Source organism: Pygocentrus nattereri, chromosome 3 (assembly GCF_015220715.1).
Source record: "Pygocentrus nattereri isolate fPygNat1 chromosome 3, fPygNat1.pri, whole genome shotgun sequence".
Lineage (NCBI taxonomy): Eukaryota > Metazoa > Chordata > Actinopteri > Characiformes > Serrasalmidae > Pygocentrus > Pygocentrus nattereri.
Window position 1 is genome coordinate 23,038,992 of NC_051213.1, and position 17,581 is coordinate 23,056,572.

Consider the following 17,581-nt stretch of genomic DNA (forward strand, 5'->3'; position numbering starts at 1 on the left):
ATTTATTTACTGTACCAACTTTTTTCGGACTGTTGAGCAACTGAAGTTGTACATCAAGCAAGAATGGGAAAGAATTCCACCTTCAAAGCTTCAACAATTAGTGTCCTCAGTTCCCAAACGCTTATTGAGTGTTGTTAAAAGGAAAGGTGATGTAACACAGTGGTAAACATGCCCCTGTCCCAACTTCTTTGGAACGTGTTGCAGGCATCAAATTCAAAATGAGAGAATATTTGCAAAAAAATAATAAAGTTAAATATCTTGTCTTTGTAGTGGATTCAATTGAATATAGGTTGAAAAGTATTTGCAAATCATCGTATTCTGTTTTTATTTGTTTTACAGAATGTCCCAACTTCATTGGAATTGCGGTTGTAAGATACATTTTACATTAGCACTGATAGCCTAATCTTACATATTACTACACTCAGTGCCTAGTCCACGATCAAGAAAGCAGCTATAGAACAAAATGTAAGAATGGCATCAATACTGAAGTACTGAGACTTCAGATCTTGAGAAGTGATCCTCATTTTCTACATATCTATAACATCATGTGCTGTCACCACAATCTGCCAGTCACCAGCAAAAATGTTAAAATCACAAGAATGCTGGTCATCAGCAAGATCGTGCTGGCCTGTGTTGCTTGTTTCCTTCTTCAGCAGCAACAGTTCATTTCATAATATCGCTTGATCAGGTTGACGAAGTACAAAAATCATGTACTTGAGTTAAAGTAGATATCCAAAGTAAAATATTACTCCAGTAAAAGTAGAAGTCCTTACTCTAGACCTCAACTTGAGTAAAAGTACAAGTATTTGGCTTCAAATGTACTTAAGAATCGAAAGTAAAAGTGCTAAAAATTAATTATGACTAATGTCCTGTTATCATTTTTGTAATAAGACTGGCTTCATGAACTCATTTTAGGTGAAAATCCTCCAGCGTCTCTCTTGGTAAACCAGTCTTTTAATAGAACGTCATTAATTAGTGACGCTGACGTCTATTAAAATGATCATAAGCACAAAACACTGAAGGCAGACAGTTTTCATCAGGGAGAACCGAGTGGCTCTGAAATCACTTTTACAAACAGGCAAAGTTTCAGTTTAAGATTACTTTATAAATTAGTTACAAGCTGAATAAAAACTTGCTTTAAACTCAGGATCACAAATAAGTTTTCCTTTACTATATTGATCTGTAGGTCTCTGATCATAAACATAAACTAACCCAAACTAATTTACTATAAAATGAAAGTGTTTGTCTGAATTCAGAAAAAAAGAAACATGACAGTCACGACTGCATATGTACATATTTCTATATTGGGGTCTATTTAGTTAGGTTAGTTCCATCAATGGTGGTCTTGCTTTGCACTTCTTTTGTTTTGACGTTACGTTTTTATACACACAAAAACCAAAAGGAACGACAGATTTCTCAAAATGTAGTGGAGTAAAAAGTAAGACATTTGACTTTGAAATGTAGTTGAGTGAAAGTAAATAGTCGCCCCAAATGGAAACACTTAAGTAAAGTACAGATACAGAACAAAACTACTTAAGTACAGTTATGAACTACATTTATTTATTTATCTGTCCACCACTGCGCTTGATGATCTTCAGCCAGACGCATAATCTCCCTGCCCGAGCTCCTTCTGCGCATGAGCGCAGCGTACATCAGTATGGCTCGTTCTGATTGGTCGTTATTCGTCGTGACCTGGCAACCGAGTGAGAGCTTACCGACGCCTGTCTGTTCTCCCTCGGCTTATTCTATTAGCGATAAATCCTCAAACTGCGGCGTCAAACTGCAATATCTGTAAGTGCTTGTTGCTTTCATTAAACAACAGGGAAGATGTCGACGAGAACACTACCTCTTCTGTTCATCAACCTCGGCGGAGAAATGCTCTACATCCTGGATCAGCGCCTGCGAGCCCAGAATATCCCGAGCGATAAAGCGAAGAAAGGTGAGCTAACATCATAACACCAGTACACGAGCGGCCGGACACGGCCAGCTGTGTCGCCTGAACTGAGTTATCAATGCGTAACATATAGCTAACCAGACAAACGGATAACAGCATGCATGTCCTGTTGACTCGGCTAACCTAAGCTAGTGTTCCAGCGTCTCGTCTTTCCGTTTATTTTGTTTATGAATGAGCGTCCAACTTTAACACAGGCAGGATCAGTTTAGGATACCCTGTAACGTTAAAGGACAGCTCCACCGATCTTTGCAAACAGTTCTGCGTAGTTAAACGGTTTAGCTGGAAACAAAGTCAGCTAGAGTGATTTGGTGTGAAAGGCTCCGTTCTGGGAAACTGCCCAAGTCAGAATTGTTCACGGCGATGGTTATAGGAACCACACGCCCACCTCTAAAATCTCCCTCACAGAAAGTTATTAGCTGCATGAAATGGTTATGAAACACGGCCAGATGTGTAAGACATTGCTTATGATAGTTTTGTGATAAAGTTTTGGCCTAAAATGTATTTTAATTCAGCTATTTAAATCCGTTCATGGCGGAGGAGTACATGCAGGGCCTTGTAAGGCAAAATAGTCCCAAAAATAATAATAATTATTTTTAGATTTATTACTATCTTACTATTGACAACATTGCATATAAAAGCTCAAAAGACACATGTAGATTTAGAGGTGGTTTTGGAAAATATAGTAAATAAAATGGCTATATTTGTGTTATCACCACGATCACCACCACTGTAAAGATATTAGAGCCTGTAAGTTTCTCTACATCAGACCGTTTAACGCCATTCCACTCGGAATGACTCTGTTCATTTCAAGGGATGAATTCTTTTAAGTATTTTGAAAAAATGGAATTCCCCTTTCATGCGCTGTAATTTGTAAACATGATTTTTCTGCTTAAGCAAGACTGCAATTTAATTTACTAACTCTAGAAATCTGAACTCACTTGTGTGAAGATACAAATGTGAAATTGCAGTGACAGGTATGGAGTAGGATGGAATCACTGTGGCCAGCTGGCCCCCTTTTCACCTTTATCATAGCTGTTAGTTTGTCTGTTTTCAATATGTCCTTTTGCAATCTTTGTAGCCACTGTAGCAGGATGGATAGAGGAGGACAGAAGAAGAGGTATTGTTACTCTGCTTGCTTTGCTATTGCCTATAGAGCAAGGTAGCAAGCCTGCGTCTGCAAGAAGCAAAGCTGAGCAAGCAGTCACTTGCTGGGTAGATTCGGGGTTCTTTTAGTGTGGCAAAATACTATTTTGTGTCATGATTGAATACATTTATGAGATCAGATGAGCAACCTGCCATTGCTAAGTTTACTGCATTACTGTGTAATTGTCTCTGAGACAGTGCAGCTTAAAATGTACTTTTTGGCCATGTAGTTTCTAGTTTGCATTCTGCTTGCTTGGGTGCCTGTGTTATAACCAGAAACTGGTTATAGAGTGTGTTCCTGTGTTCTGTGTTGGGACAGTCATGAATGACATCATTACCACTATGTTCAACAAGAAATTCCTGGAGGAGCTGTTCAAGCCTCAAGAACTGTACTCAAAGAAGGCTTTGCGGACGGTCTTTGATCGACTTGCGCACGCCTCAATTATGAGGCTTAATCAAGCGAGTATGGACAAGGTAATAAAAGCTTCATCTTCCATTACAGGAACACTTTTTCTTATAGAGAATTTCAGCACTTTGCTCAGAGCAGAGGAATTCAGAGTGCGTTCCTGCCCTGACTGAAAGACTTTTATGGCTATATTATTAGACATCTTCACCATAAATTATTGACTACTACTCACATTGGTATTTGGCTGCCCTTTGAAGTTGCTTTTTCATTACTGTTGTTTCTCGTTCTTGGAATCTGTTGATTCTTATCATGATATTAAGACTATCATATGTACAGACTAGAGATGGTGTGATACCACTTCCTCTTTTCCGATACCGATATTGAAACCTTGAGTATTGGCCAACACCAATCCAAAAGCTCTGTATAATATACTATTTTCCATTTAAGTATTTCACTTAAAATGAGCATCTAAATGTTGGCTACCATCCTCAAACACTCTACTACTCCAAACATCTAACAACATAACTTCACACACTTTCTGTTTGTGCTCTCTCAGGCAAGAATTATATGCAAGCCAATGTTTTTTTGCTGATGTCGGCCCCATACTGATATCCATCGATGCTGATATGCCATCTCTAGTACAGACAGTGTTGCTATACTACATGCACTGTCTAGCGTTTGGCCTTTTTGAGATGACTGCAGTTGGTTTAGCTAGCTTATCTTTCAGTATGCAATTAATAAAATGAATCATTTTTGCTTAAAGAACTCAATAGGGCTTTATTTGTTAACTAACTGTCAGTCTGACATTTAAAATCTCACATTTGCATGATGTGTATTGTCACACCTTGCATTATGGTTTAATGTGTCAGTGTGTTTTCTCAAGTGTAAAGACCACATCCAAGTTTCAGTGTAACCCTCATTGCTAATTCAGAGCTAGTTTCCTACATATAATTTATTTACATTGTAATCTGACTGTATATTTCTTATCGATTTGCAGCATTTTCATAAACTTGTCAAGATACAGATTGTGGAGGATGTACATCATTAGCTAAAATGACATATGCCAGTTTCTGCAGCAGTAACATTTCTGTCAGAGATGTTACTTAGCTCGAAGAGAGAAATGAATGCAGATGAAAAGCAATAAATGTGTCTAAACTATATGAACGTCTATGCAAGGTGTAAGCTGTAGTGAGACGGTGGTAATGCTTGAAAAAGCCCAAAAGGAAAAATATCCCAGGGTTGTCATGATTGTCTTATGTCTAACATGGGGTCTTGTTGTTGTTTTACACTTCTCTACACTTCTCCAATCTCAAAGCAGAGCCACTTACAGTGGCCTGCACATTGTTTGGTGTGTGTAAATTGTAATAACCACAACTGGGTTTATGTTACTAATTTAATTCTGGTTCATTTTCTAGCGACACAGAGGTGAATGATGGGCCTACATGCTGGCTAAATTCCTCTAAACTGTCTGATCATAAGAAACCACACAGTATTGTTGTGCATCTGTTTCTTTGCCAATGAAGGGAGCTATTGTAAGTTAGGAAACACCCATTGAGCTGGACATCTGCTAGCCATGTGATCTGTCATTGAGGCACTTCTGCAATTTAAAATAAGAGTGAACTAGAATGTACAGATAACTAAATAACTAGAATTAAAGAAAGAAAAAGTTCCGATATTCTTGGAATATTTAATTAACTGTCTCTTCTCATCTATTTTTCTCTACTCTCTCTCTATATACACACACACACACACACACACACACACACACACATACATACATATATCTGTGTGTGTGTGTGTGTGTATGTGTGTGAGAGAGTGTGTGAAAGTATACAGATACCCTTTTTACTTACTGAATTCTGCTACTTTAAGTGCACACACCGTTTGTATCTTCATAAAGAATGGGATGCTTTGGAGCCTAAGCTTACCATGCCATATGCATGGGCTAGATGAGTATAAAGTCCCCCCAGTGTGGGATAAGTGTGATGTTTATGACCCAGAACATATCATCCACTCAAGTTCACTGATGCTATTCACTAGTGTGTATGTGGTGTTTCACTTCACAGATGGGTTAAATGCAGAGGTGGAATTTCCCCATTTGTGGGATTAAAAAAGTATCACTTAACTTAGAGACTGCAGTAAAGGGGGGGGGGGCAAATTCAAAACTAATATGGTTGATTTCAGAAGAAATGTTAAATGAGCAGGTATCTACCAACTTTTGAACACATGGTGTAATTATATACATTGACATGTCATATTACAGACATCTACAGTATTCTGTGTTTGACCAGTAGTGTTACATGCTTCTTCATGTTCTCCTTCAAAAAAGCAATATATTAGTGATTTATCGTTAAACACATCTTACCATTTATGTACAACTTTGCTGAAGAATAATTGGTGAAACGAACTCGAATGCAAGGCCAAAGGAAATTTGCAGTTTGTGCTCATACAGTTAAGAAACAGGAGTTAATATAACTTGCTTTTTTGTGTGGCTATATGCAAGTTTGGCTGAGCCAGGTACTGTCATTTCATTTACTTACAACAAAACTACATCACTGTGCACTATTACTGCTTATGCATGGTGGGCTTAGTTATAATGAATTGAATGTGTTTTTAATATGCATTTTGATAGCATATTGACAGTTCATTGTATTACATTAGTGCAATCTAATCTAACAAACAAACAGTGCTGATAATCTGCACTTTACAGTTATTTATTCATCGTATATCAGGACAATTCTTGAAACAGAAAAGGTTATTTTTCCCCTGCCTGCAGTCCTGTTTCCTAAACTCATTACAGTGCACCTACACCTGTTACCTGCTGTCAGACTGTTGGTAACACAAGGCATGCCCACTTTAGTACTGGGGAACAGGACAGGTGCAGATTGCTAATGAGTAGCTTGAAGGTTCTTATTTTAAAGAAGAAATATAATTAAATAAAATAATTTCCAAGACTTTATACTAATCATGCATTTTAAATGTAATGAACTTTATAGTTGGAAATTTGACTTGAATTAATATTCAGCTCTATGAACATCATGGAACCCCTATGTTTTAGGATAATTAATGTGTTACAGATTAACAAACAATCAAAATAAATAGTGTTCAACTGTATTGAGCAAGAATAACTGGCAAACAACGTCATTAGAGCATGGTTTGTCATCGTGACAGTCATCACTTTTACGTCTACACTTTGCTCATTGAGAAATTGCTTCTCTTTTTCTTGACTCTACTGATTGGTGCAGTGGGGCAAGAATAGAACTTTGTTTTGTAGAAGAGGAACATCACTGCTTGCGTGCATTTGATTTATAGAAGGCTTGAAATATTCACTTTGGTGGGGGGGAATCAATTAAAACTTCAAGAACTTCAAAAAATCAAGAATAAGTATCTCGTCGGTATAATGAATCTTGTTGGTCTCAGAGTGAACTAGTCATGTCTGCATTACTGTGATATACTTAAATATTTTGAACTGACCTATACTTTTTCACTTTGGGTTTATGCGACATAACTGTTCATCTAAAGTACTCAAATAATTATTTGTTCAGTGGCTCCCTCTGGTGTATGGTCATATCTGTGAAGCTCATTTAAGGGTAGCTCTTTGTTAACATATTTGCTTTGTATTTTCCCCTGCCCAGCTTTATGACTTGATGACCATGGCATTCAAGTATCAGGTTCTTTTATGCCCTCGACCTAAAGATATTCTCCTTGTGACTTTCAACCATATGGATGCAATCAAGGACTTTGTGAGGGACACCCCTAGTATTCTCAGCCAAGTGGATGAGACATACAGACAACTCATAGAGGTAGAGCAGCTTTCAGTTATCATTGTGTTGATGTGGTATGAAAACCTTTTTTTAGGTTTTATTCTTTCACATTTTATATATTATTTTTCACTTTCAACAGTGTTGTCACACTAACATAAATGAAAGGGCCCATATAATGAAAAACTTTTTTGAAAGAAAATAATTTGAGGTAAAGTAAATGTAAACATTGCTAGAATTTCAAAGTGTATTTACATTATCCAGTCCATATAGTCCATATATGGAAATTATTCTGCAATAAAAAGAGCACATTTTGAATTCATTGTTTTTGTGATGTCATAAGTACCAACTGCCAATTCACACTGAGGCTCTTGGTCAGGGGCTTGGTCAGGGGTGTCCAGTCTTAGAAGCAAAGGGCCTGTGTGGCTGCAGGTTGTTACTTCAAACAAGCTGAAGTACACATGATTCTACTTGTTTGATCAGTTGGTTTTAGTCTTCAAACGTTTCATCAGGTGACCTCCTGATTTGTTGAAGTGAAAACCTGCAGCCACACCAGCCCTCTGCAGATAAGATTGGACACCCCTGCTCTAGGGTGTGTTTCCGCTCTGAGTGCTTTTTGAATGAGGCACAATACAGGACTGCCAATCAGAAAATAACTTAAAGGCACAGTGCCAACAAACGTCTATTTCATTCTAAGAGATTTTGGAAAATTGTTTTTTTTAAAAAGTTAATTATATATATATAATATGGCCCATTTAAGATTAAGAAATGTTTCCTTTTCTATGTTCCTTTCAGATATATACTCCTTTGTCTGGTGGAGAATTTCAACTAATTAGACAAACGTTGCTAATCTTCTTTCAAGATATGCACATACGAGTAAGTCCATCTAACATCCCCATTAAACATGCATGCAGAATTTAAATGCATTTTCAATTATGCTCAAATGATGAACGTTATTAGTTATCAGTTCTAACATGTGCAACATGTGTTTGTGCTTGGAATGCTAGGAATGTTTTATAATTACACAAAATTTGAACATAACAATTTCTCATAGGTGTCAATATTTCTGAAAGACAAAGTGCAAAACTCAAATGGACGCTTTGTACTCCCTACATCAGGACCTGTACCATATGGGACACACACCCCAGGACTAATCCGGTATTTCATAGATTCTGTTGTGTATTAAAGTTATTTTGTAAGTAGGACTGCAAGTACACCGCTTCTCAAACAGTCGCTGACGAAATCATGACAGACATGCATTTCCTGTGATTGCTCTATTAATCTGAGCCGTCAGTCAGTCTTTTGCTGAAGTTACTTTGGAGAGGAATGTTTTATAAATAATTCCATTAGCCAAGAACTGCTGGACATATTGACCCATGATTTTTAAATTTAACCAAGTGTACTTATAGACTGTCCTGGTTTGTAAAAGGATTGCATACTACCAACCCTGCCAGGAGTCAGACTAACAGATTTAACCACCTTCCTTTGAAAAGAAACAGTTTATTTTCTCTGCAGTTGTTCAAGATTGAGTAGTGGTGAAATTACATTGCTGAAACAGCCACAAAGATCTCATCTCGTGCTAAATTTCAATCAAACTTAAATGTCAAACTAATAGCAATATGGCAGGTGATTCTGATATGACTGTAACATGGTAAGTGCTGATACCTAGATTTTTGCTGATGTCATTGTGCCTCCTTTTGAAGCTGTTAAGCATTTAATGTTGTTTCAAATCTGTACCCTGCAGAATGTTTAGCTGTAATGGTGAGGAAGTGAAGAGGACACAGTTCCGTGATGGAGGAAACTACACCTCTGCCCTTCGCGAGGGTTCTTTTGAGTTATTTGGTGACAGAGTCATTAAACTGGGCACAAACATGTGAGTGTCACTCTATTTATATAATTGCATGTTCTGACGTATTATCCCATAATAACACTAATTGCATGCCATCCAAAGTTTTGTTCTCAGGAACAGGGTGTCTGTAATTCATCTGTAAATAATAGTTTCTATGCAAGAGAGATCCTACAGTTTTGCAGTCGAGTGTAAGCTCTAAATTTGCCCCAACAGGTATAGCGTGAGCCGGCCAGTGGAGACCCACATGTCCGGAACCTCTAAAAATTCTTCACAGCATACCAAGGTAAGGTCAGAGAGTAAATGTTTTGGATGAAAAATAGGCCTAATATTTTAAAACTGTATGTTTATGATGAAGGGGCAGCACGGTGGCGTGGTGGGTAGCACTGTTGCCTCACAGCAAGGAGAGCCTGGGTTTGAGTCCCCGGGCGGGTGACCACAGTCCTCTCTGTGTGGAGTTTGCATGTTCTCCCCATGTCTGCGTGGGTTTCGTCCAGGTTCTCCAGTTTCCTCCCACTGTCCAAACACATGTAGCCATTTCATTATAAATCTAAATATCTGAGTACTAGTCTTACACGACAGACATCTGGCAAAAGGTCAAACACCTTTTATCACTTAGCATAGCCACGAACCAACTGCTTTGACAGGAAGGATGCTGTTTGGCCTAGAGAACAATTATAGACCTTTCTTTTTAAGGTTTTGATATGATGGTACAAGAAAAAACGTTCCAGGTACCATGTATGCTAAGGCTTAGACTATTTAAGCTACTGTTGTCTGCTTAATGGTTTTAACTCATATGTATGCATTTATTGTACCTTAAACCTGTGTTTATGAAGGTCAACACTATACCAAACCCCTTGGCAAAGGAAGAGCTGAATCTGCTTGCTAAACTGATGGGTGGTTTGGAGGTGCAAAAACCAAGCAATACTGACTCTGGTTTCCGTGTCAACCTCTTTGCAACCGATGAGGAGGAAGAGTACGTTTTTTTTTTTTATGACTTCTTCAGTTCTTTACACCAGCACAATGTGTGCAACATGTTAAAAACATGTACTCAAACTGATTCAACACTGTAGGTTTTATCTCATTGAAATAGCAGTGATTCTTTAGCTCACTGGAAAGGTCATTTTCACCCACAGGGAAGCTTTAATATCCAGACCTGAGGAGCTCTCTTATGAAGTTATTAATATCCAAGCAACCAAGGTAAGGTCAGAGCCTGTCTGCCCACACCATATTGTCACATTTATATATACTGTTCTGTTTCCACTAATTGCATGACTTAAAAAAAAAGCCTAAGAGAACCGAGTAATCCCTGATTATAAATGCTCAGACAGATCCACCTAATAGGTCTTCGACTCCCTCTGAAGGATTATTGGTGGCACGTTTACAGTAGGTCAGTTAACATAACAAGATGACTGTTGCATTTTCTCACTACGTCATTGGTCTTCTGCCCTACCTTTCAGGACAAACAAGCCAATGCAGAGTTGGCAAAGATCATGGGAGAGTTCACAGAAGCTGGAGAGCCTTCCCCAAGCTCCAGTAGCAAAGGTGATGACCTGTTGGCAATGATGGACGGTCTGTGACTCGGAGTAAATATACATTTGAGTGCTGTTAAGCAGGCTTGGTCTGACTTGATGTTCTGCAGTGTGTCTCACTTAGTGAGCTGAGAGACCTACCACGTAACACAACAGCAACAACCAGAAGCTAATATGTGTTTGTGCCGGTAGAGTCGATCATAGTCAGACACTGTCCACCTTGTTTTGAGCCTCCTACTGTCTGGGATTCTTTCATTCTGAACAGTTACAGTGCAATCCTGTTCTATAGTTTTATGTCAGATCTAATGTCTTTACTCCAGCCACTTTACAAAACTTTCCATTGTTCAGCAACAAATGCCATTAAATGTCAGGTTTGACACTGCCTACATGAAAATATAACCTGAAATACTGGTAAGGGTTGCTCAAGCAGTAATGTAAGATGTAAATGTAAGAAGACTGTTAAAATGGACACTTTCAACACTAGACATGATACAGCAAGTAACAATTGCTTCATTGTATGTGACATTGACCATCACATCCTGTGGTTAACCTGTTAATGGAATACTACCAGTACTTTTCAACCAAATCTCTATCTGCCACATATCATGTGATCAGTTACCATGGACCGTTATTTTGAAGTGTTTCCCTGAAATTAGTAAAGAAAACAGAAAACAGTTCAATTGAAACACACTTCCAGCATCAGTTGCATCTGCCCTGTTGCTTTTATCTTCAAAGTGTATTTGGATTCAACAGATTGACTGTTCTTTTACTAAGCACAGGGAAATGTAAAATTATTGTCTGTGGTAATAGACTACAGAAAACGTTAGGTTTGAAAACACAGTTCTTTAACTAAAAATGATAAAATACCTAGAGAAAAACACTATTCTGTCTTGGGATGTAAAGTAAGTAGCTTGTTTGCTATTTTACCTGCCCAAAGTAAGTAAATTTTGGCATTGCTTTAATTTGTACTTGTACACACTCCTTGTTGGGAGTATTAATACATTTGTACACTACATTTATTAAGTAGTTGGGCACATCATGGCTCACTGAACATTGAGGGTTCACCTTGATCAAATTATCCTGTGACTGCAGTATGGTGATAGATTATACCCTGCAAGTTGTCTTTGCTTTTATTAGCTTACACTAGTGGAACATGGGATGTAATGGTCAAGCATAGTAATCCATTGCCACAGTATTTCAGTGTGCATCACAGCAATATGGTTGGAGTTTACTTACAAATACTAGCAAAGGCCACAGAAGATCAACGAGGCACAGTTAATGAGCTTAGCTGTAGTGCAGGTCTATATGGTTTCATAAGATATATATGTTCTTGCAAAACCAGAGAGCGTTTGGAGTAAAAGTGTACATTTTTGCACATGGTTGCTCATTGACAAATGTGTATCATGCTTTCTATTTGGTAATAGTTTTGGATTTGTATGTTTATGATTCCAGCTAAGATTTCACAAGATTTTTGAAGGTGTTAATGCTTTGCACACAGCTGTCCAGTTTAGACTAGATCATAGATTGGGTTTCTGTTTCTTTTATTTTTTCCTCCGGAAATGTCACTGATGTCTCTATGGAAGTCCATTGCTGTTGGGTAGAAGAGAAAAATCCTGGTTTTCTTTTTTCCCCTTCTTCTCTGTTTCTGGCAGCAGTAAGTCAGAACTTTGACATAGTATCACAGAATAATGACATACTATGTCAATATAATAACCAATTTTCTCCCATTTGATTTAGCAAAATAATGACTTATTTTCTCTAAATTTTTTAATGAATATATTTTTTAATTGAATGTTATTATTTTGGCTTAAGTCAATAAGTCATTATTTTGAGACATGGTAATCAGTATTGTTTATTAATAATCATTATTGAAATAAGCAAAAATGTTGACATGCTGCTGACGGAAACAGACAAAGAGAGGTTATTTTTTACTCTACCTGGTTGGAATGGGCTTCCATATGTATCAGCAGACAACCCATGAACACAGAATTCACTGAAGTGCAGTAGAGCATCTGAACAGAGCAGGGTATGTGGGAATGCTAGTCTAACAACACATATTTAGAAAAGGGAAACTGAAAGCTGCTGAAGAGTCTGGCAGAAACCTAAGTGCACTTGTCCTGATTCAAACAGATCATTTCATGTTTTGCTTTGTCTGTGTTTAAAAGTACAGTCATTTGAATGAAGGGTTTTCACTCCTTAAGAAATTTCTACCATCCAGAAGAGTTGTTGGGGTCTTAGACTGTAAGTTGTGTGAGATGTGGAGAGTGACTAAGAAACTTTTAAAAACATAGCTTACAAAAGGCAATGCAATATATTTGGTGGAACAAAATGTGTACATTTTTTTCACACATACAAGTTAATTTATTGAAGACTGTAGTATTGCATACTAAGGATTTGGTTGTATTTTTCTGTTGTCTTTTGTTGGTATATCACAATACATTGAAATATGAAATTAAATAGTTTCACTGCAAATAAAAAGATGGAACCAAAATATTGTGTGTACTTTGTACCAAACAAAGATGCTGTTTAGCTTGTGCTTAACACTAGATGGAGCTACTGCATTAAAACGCTTTATGGGCAGCCTTACAATGGAATGTTGATTCTACCAAATTCACTTATTACAGTTGTGACAGCAAACACATTTTTTATGTTTGTTCATGTATGGACAGTAGGACTAGGGGATTACAGTATGATTATGGGAGTATGGGAGTGGTGGATGATTTGGGCCTGAACACTGATGCTGAAATGATGCTCTGTTCTGATGGCATCTGAGCTCAGAGACATCTTTGAAGCATTTAAGGAAACAATTGAATCATTCTGCTTGAGAGAAACTGCTGATATGTGTTATATCACTGGAATAGGTCACAGCTGATTCAAGACTTGCATAACAGGGCTAACCTTAATGTTTCAGTATAATTATTTGGGACAACCAGTTATGACTGTGTTCATATGCACAAGTGCCTCAGCTGTGCTGACTGAACTTAGTTGTACACATCTGTCTCTTAATGAAAGAGATTCTGAGAGTACATTTTAGGCAAACCTTTACCTCAAAACTATCATAAAACAGTGTCGCAGACATCAGGCAGCATGTCCCTAACCATTTATGTAATAGTTCCCTTCACATCAAACCACTCTGAATGACTTTACATCTTAAAGATTTAATTATGGGGAATTTTGAAAAATTGGTGGAATATACCTTTAAAATGGTCAAAGAACAATTCTCCAGCAGTTCAGGCAAACACTTTGTTAACTTACAGGAAGAAATACATTGCAAAACCACAGCTTTTTTCAAAAAGTTAAATTCATCTATTTCTCACACACAAATACCTTATTAATTTATAATAAATAAAAATAAATAAATAAAGAAACTGGAACTGACTTGTTTGATGAGCTCTCTTTTAGTGCTTGCACACATTTTAAAATGGTTTTATTCAGTTTGTATTTTAAGTGAGGAGATTCCACAGAGATTTTTTTTTGTAATTATAGCATTCCGAGCAGCAAACTCCACTTACGATGCTTAGAGGTTTGAGCTGATGATTGGATTATGGCATGGATTATGGATTATGAGGATCTTTCATTTCTTCTTCATAATCCTGTCATCTCATCGTTTGAGTAACAGACAACACAATCTGCTGTTGTTGCAGTGCACACAAATCATTGGCTAACCACACAGGCTAGTCATCATGTCCTACTGCCCACCGTCTCTCATTCACCCACGCTCCTCAGACAGTTGGGCTTTTGATGACTTTTTCTAATAAGCAATTCTGAAAACCCGTCTATTCATTTATATAGCTGTGGGAGAGGTATCCTGCTCCTACACATCAATGAATGAATCCATCTTGCATTCACTCCCCAGTGAGAAAGTGCTCTAACTCATCGCTGACTGTTTGTGCAGAACCAGTGTCATGATGGGTTTGGCTGGTCAGAGTCCAGATTTAAAACCTAGGGAGAATATTTGGTCTCACATTAAACCCAAACTAGCTTGACAATGTTTTTCAACTGTTTGAAGGCTCCAAAACGGACTCTTCTTTCTGTCAAAGGCTGTCTGCAAGTTTACCTAAACAAGTTTAAGAAATCAAATAGAAAATATATCCCATTCTAAGTAACTTTATCAGTTCATTTAATGATTTGTTTTTAATGCAGTTAAAAGCCCGTCATATGTGGCACATTTGTTTTAGTATTCAGTGTGCAACAGCGAGTATCAGAACTATTTTTTACCTGACATGTATTGTGCAATTTTGATGTGCATAAGAAACTTTAAAAGAGTAACTGTGATAAATTTGTATAGGGGGAAAGTTTCTCTCATTGTTTACACTGCGGTACTGCTAACCCTGCTGTATAGAACCTGAACTTTAGCCTGGTTAACTTCACTGTGAGCGCTTCTCTAGTCTCCAGTCTGTTTATACTTCAAAATGGTGCTATATATCAGTCGCCAAGAGGGATTAGGTATGACTTTTTTGACAAATATATACAACTCAGTCGCTGAGAAACACTTAAAAAAAAAGTTACTTTTATGGTAGAAAAACTGTATCCTGCAGCAACATCTATCCAAACTCCATGGATGAATTATAAGAATATAAGAATATGAGAAGGCCAAAAGCCCAAAATATCCATGTTGCATTTTATCCCACATTACTTTATGCCCCCCTGTCCCCTACCTTGTATCTGCATTTACAGCTGTACTTATCATATAGGTGCACTTTGTACTTCTACAATTACAGACTGTTGTCCATCAGCTTCCCTACATACTTTGTTAGCCCCCTTTTACCCTGTTCTTCAAAGGTCACCACCCCCACAGGACCACCACAGAGCAGGTGTTATTTGGGGGGTGGATGATTCTCAGCACTGCAGTGACACTGCCATGGTGGTGGCTTGTTAGAGTGTGTGTTTACTTAGTATGAGTGGATCAGACACAGCGGTGCTGCTGGAGTTTTTGAACACTGTGTCCACTCACTATCCACTCTGTTAGACACCCCTCATTGGTGGTCCACCTTGTAGATGTAAAGTCAGAGATGAGCTCATCTGTTGCTGCACAGTTTGTGTTGAGGATCCTCTAGTCCTCCCATCAGTGGTCAGTTTCTGGCCATAGAATGCTGTAGCAGCATGTGTAGGATACACATTAACATACCAAGTCAATGCCACTGCAGTGCTGAGAATGACCCACCACCCACAAAACACATCTTGTAATTGTAGAAATATAAAGTACACCTGTATGGCAAGTAGACAAAATGTCAAAATGCACAGAGACAATGTTTTTGTTGTTAAAATGACCTTATGTAAACAGTGTTTATGAGTCCTCACCATGGCATGAGCGATGAAGTGATGATGCTGCTTCTGCAGTTCTGTGTTTTTGTTAACTTCAGTTATGCAGTATTCCCATTCAGCTCTTCTGTGTCCACTTTCAGTTGAGTACAGACCAACAATTCAAATCACCATGGTGACTGTAACTAGGTGACATGGGGGCAGCCTGCAATGGCGTCAAAGAGAAGCGAGAACAGTCCGGGCACGTTTCAGACCCCCACACCACGGCTTCCAGTCACGCACTCTCATAATAGCAATGGGGAAAAAAAGCTGTCAAAACATGCTGAGGCAATAGGTGGTACAGCTAGACATACTTACCATCAGCCTGAGTGCTTCTCTTTGCAGTGGTGTAGAGTAATGTTTTCTGTCCAGTATCATAAGAAACACTGGTCTTCAAACTCTGATTCCATTTGTCATTCTTTTAATGTGACATATACCATCTTTAACAAGAAAAAAAAAGTTTATTTGTTTTGCTTGAAGTTTGTAAATAATGAAATCCATGCATAGTCAGAATGTATGCAACAATATAAAGTGTTCCTCTTATGCATTCTTCTTATATATTCTCTCTCTCCTTACATTACCCTTGGGTCGCCCACTCTCAAAGTATGATTCAGTCAGTTTCCACCCTGAAAACTGTGGGCTGGCGAAACATAAGCCACAGGCTGATAAAAATGTTTCATGTGGCTGAAGGCAAAAGCTGTGCTGAGTCAAGACAGGAAAGCAAAAAAGAGTTATGGCCCTTTAAAAAGAACGCCTCGTATTTGACAAGCCTCTCTTCACTAGTCCACTGCTCTGAACTGGGACTTGCGTGGGTTGGGTTCAGAGGTGGGACACTAAAATAGGAGGTCTCAGTGGTCTTGTGTGTAAAAGAAGTGTTGCAGCAATGCTTGACTCAATGGAGTAGGCCTGTTTAATTATAGAAGTGTAATTGTAGTGAAACACAATATTATACAGCACAGATAATTGTGCTGCAATTTAGATTAAATCATTCATTGTGTATCCTGCACAACTGCCTACTGATGTGGATCCATTTATGTTATCAGTTTGGGTCTTTAGTCCCCTTATGCAATGATTTTTTTTTTTTTTTTATTAATAAACATATTGTATGCCAAATGGGCATGTGAAAAAGCTCTCGGGAGGCGCTGCACTCACAATAGGAGAGACTTTAACATTTGTTTTATAGGTTGGTGCTTCTTTATCAAGTGTTTACATGTTGGTTGTGCTGTTCTGTGCTTGGCTATGAGGTAGTTAGGTGGGATAAGGGTCCAACATAAAGGACAGCTGTATGGTTAGAGGTGACCTGTCTACCCAGCATGTAAGCTAGTGCTGACCAGTGGTTCTCTTTTGCTGCCTGTTCAATAAAAGAGCGTTTTCAATTAAAGTGCAAAATGACTTCATCTTTGCTGGTACTACAATGTGTGTTCAGTTACATGTGTTATAAACAGTCTATAACGTAGGTATGCCACTAAACTAATTAAATGCATATATGACAGAGGGTGGGCATTATTTCTTTGCCAATATTGGCCTTGTGGGTAGGAAATGTTTAACCTCTATTCAAATTAAATTATTCACTGTGTATCCTGGACTACTGCTTAAAAGGCACCACTTTACATTACATGCCATTAATTCTGGCCTTCA

The 17,581-nt window shown here is 38.0% G+C and overlaps 1 protein-coding gene across 2 annotated transcripts; it reads left to right on the top strand.

Moving 5' to 3' along the window:
• The first annotated feature begins 1,628 nt into the window (after positions 1-1,628).
• On the top strand, positions 1,629-13,358 carry oscp1b (organic solute carrier partner 1b). Of its 2 annotated transcripts, XM_017708259.2 has the most exons (11): positions 1,629-1,939; positions 3,033-3,071; positions 3,417-3,571; positions 7,139-7,306; positions 8,060-8,140; positions 8,319-8,422; positions 9,009-9,137; positions 9,327-9,396; positions 9,947-10,086; positions 10,247-10,310; positions 10,571-13,358. In XM_017708259.2, the coding sequence occupies exons 1-11, from the start codon at positions 1,828-1,830 to the stop codon at positions 10,688-10,690; spliced, it is 1,182 nt and encodes a 393-aa protein (XP_017563748.1). In that variant the 5' UTR covers positions 1,629-1,827; the 3' UTR covers positions 10,691-13,358. The 2 variants fall into 2 exon arrangements, with proteins under 2 accessions (XP_017563748.1, XP_017563749.1); XM_017708260.2 differs by lacking the exon at positions 3,033-3,071 and having other exon boundaries at positions 1,635-1,939; positions 10,571-13,356.
• Positions 13,359-17,581: the final 4,223 nt, after the last annotated feature.

Excerpts from the sequence above, each read along its gene's own strand:
- oscp1b (XM_017708259.2), top strand. The coding sequence starts at position 1,828 with ATGTCGACGAGAACACTACCTCTTCTGTTCATCAACCTCGGCGGAGAA. Across the intron at positions 8,141-8,318 it reads TTCAAGATATGCACATACGA|GTGTCAATATTTCTGAAAGA; the intron begins GTAAGTCCATCT and ends AATTTCTCATAG. Across the intron at positions 9,397-9,946 it reads ATTCTTCACAGCATACCAAG|GTCAACACTATACCAAACCC; the intron begins GTAAGGTCAGAG and ends GTGTTTATGAAG.